Raw genomic sequence first — 6,842 nt, forward strand, 5'->3', positions numbered from 1 at the left:
GTAGGGTTTTAGGTTTGAACGGCAAAAAGGAACTTTCACACACAAATGAGCAGTGACCAGTGTTATTATAGGGTTAGGTTAAACGCAAAAAGGAGCTTTTACAAATAAGCAGTGACCAGTGTTATTGTAGGGTTAGGTTAAACGCAAAAAGGAGCTTTTACAAATAATGAGTAGTGACCAGTGTTAGGTTAGGGTTAGGTTAATCGTACAAATGAGCAGTGACCATTGTTAGGTTAGGGTTAGGTTAAACGTACAAATGAGCAGTGACCAGTGTTAGGTTAGGGTTAGGTTAAACGTACAAATGAGCAGTGACCAGGGTTAGGGTTAGGGTTAGGGTTAGGTTAGGGTTGGGTTGGGTTAGGGTTAGGGTTAGGGTTGGGTTGGGTTGGGTTTAGGTTAGGTTAGGTTAGGTTAGGTTAGGTTAGGTTTAGGTTAGGTTAGGTTAGGTTTAGGTTAGGTTAGGTTAGGTTAGGTTAAGATGTGACTTCTGCATAATTACCAAAAATAGTGTAATTTTTTGGTCTGATACAAAATTTACCTATGTCAAGGTCTTCAAGGCTATGTAGGTAGTTAAATACAAAAAGGAGCTTTTTTTCTCCACAGACGTGACTTCTGCATAATTACCAAAAATAGTGTAATTTTTTGGTCTGATACAAAATTTACCTATGTCAAGGTCTTCAAGGCTATGTAGGTGTAAGTGATAGCTAAAGAAGGTATCACTTATTAGTAGGTAAAAAGAGTTTATTATGATGCAACAACCAAGTGAACGCAAGTATTCAGTTAAGTGATAAGAAACACACTTTCAGTAGGTAGGTATGACTGACATTTTTGAAATTGTTTCAGTTGAAAATTCAATCATCTAACCTTGTGGTCTTGGAATTTAATCTTGTAGTCAAAAGGACCTTGAGTGTAAGCATTTCTACCTTAAAAAGTGCAACAAGTAATTGATTAAATCAAAGTACCTATACTCAAGACACCCCTAGAAAATACCAACTGTTAATTTTAACAAGGGAACAGAGTGCTTATCAATTACATTGAATATCAATGTCACTTCAAGTTAGGTGTGAAATTTAAAAAATCAAAATGAAGTATTCTAGTCCCAAGAACTCGGTAAAACAGTTTCCACTGTGTCAATTGAAAATTTACACCTTATCACACTGCTTGAAGAAGGAAAAAAATATTCTAACCTTAAATAGACAATTTTTAATTATGAAAAATTTTCATGCCTTCAAACTTGAGAGACAAGCCTGTTTGTGATTCATTCATTTTGTTGGACATAAAAGTTTAGAACACAATCAATTTTTAACATCAGAATAGACCGAAAATAATAAATTCAAAGAACTTATTCACTGTGTTGATTTTTCAACAAATTAACTAGAAATAATTGATGCTAATCACATAAAAAGCAAGGGTCTGAGAACGTTCTGTTATCACTTGTATGAGATTAGAATGAATTAAAGACAAACATGTAGGAAGGTAGTTTACCTTACACAAACAGCATGAGGTGGTGAGGTGCTCATGTATTATGAACTTGATAAATACCGAAAATATAAAGAACAAGAAACATATAAAAATTGGGCTAACAAATTTTCTACACTGACAACAGACACCGAAAAGTAAATTAGGAAAATTTTCTAAAATTTTTAAATTTTGAACATTTGAACTTAGAACCAAAATCCAAAATGGGAAGATAACCTTTATCTGTTGTTGATTTGTCGTTATTTCAGCTGATTTCAAATAAAAGGGTTGCAACGTTGCCAAACTAACCTTCTCATCTTGTTAAACACGAAACAAAAAAATAAAAAAAAAAGATAAATTTCTTTAATTGATTTATTATTTAGTGACATATTTAGATATAAAATAAAGATAAACTACCTTGAACTATTTAAATTATGAATAACTAATTTAATCAATTTATATTTTTATTACAAAAATATTTTTTTCATTATTCGAACACGTCGGGTCGTATAAAAGGACCTTTAGGAAATCTGGCAACACTGCTTCCAATCAACCACGTGCTTTTGTTTATCTAGAAATTTCAAATTTCCAAAAATTCACAAGATTTTTCGAATTTCGAATTTTCTTGATTTTCCACTAAAAAACCCAACGAAAACCAGAGTACCAGAGCTTTTCCTCTGACTATAGTTTGGAAACAAAGTATATCCCATTTCTTTTCTTGTGGTTTTGATAATTGGGCTTGCTGATTTGTATTGGAATAGCTCCTTGGACCATATTCACAAGGATCCTGAACTTCTGAAGCTTTACAGTAAGTATAGGTGGATGAGGTTTAGAAGAGAGAGTTTAGGAGGGTTTGAAAGTAATATTTCATTGGGTAGCATGACCCGAGTACAGATACTCGGGGGAACATTGGGATTCATTAATAGAGGAAATTATTTATGAGGAGATTTTTTTTGTACTTGTTTACATGGGTTTATAACCACAAGCTCAAGTCATACCTCGGCTGGGATCGAACCCACGCCCTCCTGATTACCAGGCGAGCGTCTTGACCACTACGCCACCGAGGGACATATTGGTGTTTTAGAACCACTCTTTGAAAGATGGCTTCGTGGCCGATTGGTTAAGACGCTTGGCTGGTGATTGGGAGACCTGGGTTCAATCCCCGGTATGGCTGACCGTCTTTTCAACACTGTTGACGGATGGCTCGGTGGCCGAGTGATTAAGACGCTGCACGCTGGGCTGGCGAGCGAGAGATCCGGGTTCAACATCCAGTAGGTTTTTTTTATCTTGTGCCCTAAATCACCAAAGTATGAATTCAAAAAGCAGAATTTTGAATTTGGACGAATCATATCGAAATATGGAATTGTAAATACTTTTCCATACTTTGGTGATTTAGGGCACTGTTGAGAAGGTTAGGTAGAAGGTTTAAATTGGTGTTTTATACCCTTCCTTGGACGGATGACTCTGTAGCCGAGTGGTCAAGACGCCTAATTGGCTTTTGGGTGACCCGCGTTCAACTCCCGGTTGGGATGTTTTTTTTTTTTTTGCCCCTGTTAAGAAGTGTAACCGTTCTGTTAGCTCTAGTTCTAATGGACCAAGACTTGTAGGTAAGTCTAAGGTGTAGTGTGACTGTGGGGAAATACAAGCACTAGGAATTGTTATTAAAAAAAAAAAACAGAGTTGATTACTTAATTTTGCTTGTTCACTTGCTTTTGTATTGTATGTTTTCAGATTGTCAATGCTCAGACTTTTAATTAAAAGTAGGAGAAGATAATGGATGCCCAAGATATATTTAGAAAATTGAGTGTTGGTTGCTCGTTCAAAAGGAAAAGGCCAGAATTCATACCTGGCTTTGTGGTAAGACCAGTTTTTAACTAGAAAAGGATATAAGTAAGTAATGTTTGTATATTAATTTGTTTAACAAGTTTTACAAATTTTGCAAAGGTGGTTGTAAAATTTGCATTTTTATCTAATTCTTCCAGGAATATCCAATAATAACTACTTACAGGATACATCATTCCACCACTGCGTCCTATTCCTATAACTATTATTATTTAATTTAAACATCCCCCCTTCATTTAATTTTTATCTAACCAATCAATTTCTTTTTGTTCTTCAGAAAAGTGATCCTGAAAAACCTGCCTTTCATGTCAATGACCCAAGTCAATTGAAAAAACAAATTAAAAGTGAAGAAGAAGTAAAGGAAGAAGTTGAGTCTGAAAATGAAGAGAAACCAGAAATGCAAGATGCTGAAGAAATACAACCAGCAAAGAAAAAGAAGAAGAAAGAGTTCTCAGAAGAGAAAAAGAAACTTCTAGAAGAAGAGCAGGTAAGTAAATAGCTTGGAATGTGCATATGTTATAGTTAGGGTCAATTGTGTAGTGAAAGATGACTCTGACTCTCCCAGGACTCCCAGTTTAAAATTTAGGAGTGTGGTAGTGCTCCACCCTGCCAAGTCAGAGCAGTTTAACAGTGCTACTAGGAAATATTATATATGCTACAGACCAAGTATAAACTCTACATATTGATCTTAATGCCTCAGTGGAGGTGTATTTCCCTTTTGTAATCTGAACACTTGATCTGCAATGGTTAGGAATGTGCCAGCTTGGATTTCCTATGGATTAGTACAGGTGTTACCACACCATCCATTTTACAAGTCAATATTTACATTATAATTTTATTGTTGATTAAATCAATCTTGGTGCAGTGAATAGCACAGTGGACTCTGGATCTGGTGGTTGGTGGCTCAAGGTAAAGTCATAAAATTTAGCGTAGTCTGTTAAGCAGGGAACAATATTTGTGACTGTCATTTATGCTTAACACAATTAAAATTCCCATCTTTCTTTTCCTTCTCTTTACGTTAATATTTTTGGTTTTTGTCATTAGATCAATCATCTACGGAAACTGCATCGTATTACTGTCAAGGGAAAAAACGTTGTCAAGCCAATAGAAAGCTTTGCTGAACTTAGCTCGGACTATAAGGTGTCCGACAAACTAGTTACCAACATTGAGAAGGCAGGATATACCACTCCGACACCGATACAAATGCAGACCATACCAGCCATGTTACAAGGTAAAATTTGAGTTTTTTTTTTTTTCAAAGGTTTGATAGAAGAAACTGTAACTGCTTTTTAAACAAAGATTTGAATTTTCTGAGCGAAAAAGAGTCTAGTAAATTTCAGGCTCAAAACAGAGTAAAATGTAAATGCAGTTTCTTTGTGTTATTATGTCACAACTTTGATGCTCACTGCAGTAAGTAAGTAAAGTAAGTAAGTAAAGTAAGTACGGAAAGTAAGTAAAGTAAGTAAGATGCTCACTGCAGCATTGTAGGATTTTTCCCAATATCTCAATAATCCTAACATCCAATGTTTACCTACCATGCTGGCACCGGTCGCTATGCGCATTTACATATATGTCATAGCTACTCATTTTCCTCACGAGGCTCAAAACAGATTGGAGGTGGAGAGCATAGCGCTTCAAACAAGTAGAGGGAAGGGGCTACTTCAAACCACACAAGTCAAATCATAAAACACATCTGGACAAATTTAAATGCCCTCATTTTTTTCGTTCTTTTTGTGTGATTTCTCAATTATTTAGCCTTAAGATACCATGTTTTTTACTTACAATTACACGATGCACATTTCGATCATTGGATCATCATCAGGTGGATATGTCAATATTTTACGAAACACTTACGAAAAAGCACGTATATCGGTAACATTTAACACTAAAACACGGGAAATAAAATAAAATAAAGAGCTTTTTATTTTATTTCCCGTGTTTTAGTGTTAAATGTTACCGATATACGTGCTTTTTCGTTAGTGTTTCGTAAAATATTGACATATCCACCTGATGATGATCCAATGATCGAAATGCGCATCGTGTAATTGTAAGTAAACTTGGCCAAGTGAGTGGAAGGTTTTTTTGTTTGTTCGGTTCTTTTAGGTTTCATAGCAGGAATTGTAACCTACCTTGGTGGGGTAGTGGTCAAGACGCTCGCCTGGTTAAAAAAAAAAGTGTGGGTTCGATCCCAGCCGAAACATAGAATTTTATCCTTATTTATTTGAGAAATTGACCACGTAATAATAGTAATAATTGTGCTTTATTATTAAATTTTAACATATCAGGACAATTACAAGATTAAATTGTGACAGCACTACCACTAGTCCACCCAACCCCCCCCCCGGGGCCAACAGAAGTACGCGTGGAGCATGAGGGGGCGTGGAGCATAATGGAACTCGTAATAATGTTACCTATGTGATTATTTTCAGTGTGGAATGGCTTATCGTAGACGAATCAGACAAACTATTCGAGGCCGGAGTGCGCGGGTTCCGAGATCAGTTGGCCGTTATATACGCGGCCTGTAGCGGCCCTAATCTGAAGCGAGGCATGTTTTCCGCCACTCACACTGAAGATGTTGCCAAGTGGTGCCGTAGGAAACTGAAGAGGCGGGTGCAGATTAATGTTGGACTAGATCGGAAGAGCGGGTCAGCAGGAAAGCCCAGACCGATGTCGTATGCCGTCCTCCGTAGCTCGGACTATAAGGTGTCCGACAAACTAGTTACCAACATTGAGAAGGCAGGATATACCACTCCGACACCGATACAAATGCAGACCATACCAGCCATGTTACAAGGTAAAATTTGAGTTTTTTTTTTTTTCAAAGGTTTGATAGAAGAAACTGTAACTGCTAAGGTCTTATCGTCCTTAAAGCAAAAAAAGGAGGAAAACAGGAGGGCATGGGTTCTTTTTTTTTTTAAAAAAAAAGAGGTTTGACAGAGGGAACTGTAACTGCTTCGATCTCAGCCAAGGTATGGAATTTTATCCTCATTTATTTGAGAATTTGACCACATAATAATGGAGCTCTAATCTAATGGCTTGGTGCAACGTATTTTCTATAGCAAACTTACGAGTTTAAGAACCTCATTTCACCATCACTTACCTTTCACCCTTAGGTCGTCAAATATTTGCCTGCGCCCCCACAGGGTCGGGCAAGACCGCCGCCTTCCTAATCCCCATCATACACTCCCTACGGGGGCCGAAGAACCTCGGCTTTCGCGCGGTCATCGTCTGCCCCACTCGGGAACTGGCCAAACAAACCTACAACGAAACAGTCCGTTTGTCCGAGGGCCTGGGGCTGCGCGCTCATGTGATTGGGAAAATACAACAGGCGGCGGAAAAGTTTGGGCCGCGCTCCGCGCAGAAGTTTGACGTCCTCATCACGACCCCAAACAAGCTTGTGTATCTGCTCCAGATGGACCCGCCTGCCTTGAACTTGGCCAAGTGAGTGGAAGATTTTTTTGTTTGTTCGGTTCTTTTAGGTTTCATAGCAGGAATTGTAACCTACCTTGGTGGGGTAGTGGTCAAGACGCTCGCCTGGTTAA

The 6,842-nt window shown here is 37.6% G+C and overlaps 1 protein-coding gene across 1 annotated transcript in view; it reads left to right on the forward strand.

The window, feature by feature from the left end:
- Window positions 1–2,018: 2,018 nt before the first annotated feature.
- LOC103507560 (probable ATP-dependent RNA helicase DDX52) overlaps window positions 2,019–6,842 on the forward strand; it is a gene marked incomplete at its 3' end in the record, with an annotated part of 5,810 nt that continues 986 nt past the window's right edge. The window contains exons 1-6 of the mRNA XM_008472049.3: window positions 2,019–2,266; window positions 3,190–3,315; window positions 3,578–3,787; window positions 4,345–4,440; window positions 6,004–6,094; window positions 6,414–6,741. Of these exons, the coding sequence (XP_008470271.2) occupies window positions 3,232–3,315; window positions 3,578–3,787; window positions 4,345–4,440; window positions 6,004–6,094; window positions 6,414–6,741 (809 nt within the window). The remainder of the gene's footprint in view (window positions 2,267–3,189; window positions 3,316–3,577; window positions 3,788–4,344; window positions 4,441–6,003; window positions 6,095–6,413; window positions 6,742–6,842) is intronic.

The sequence above is a fragment of the Diaphorina citri genome, unplaced genomic scaffold, assembly GCF_000475195.1.
Source record: "Diaphorina citri unplaced genomic scaffold, Diaci psyllid genome assembly version 1.1 scaffold15, whole genome shotgun sequence".
In the NCBI taxonomy this organism is placed as follows: Eukaryota; Metazoa; Arthropoda; class Insecta; order Hemiptera; family Psyllidae; genus Diaphorina; species Diaphorina citri.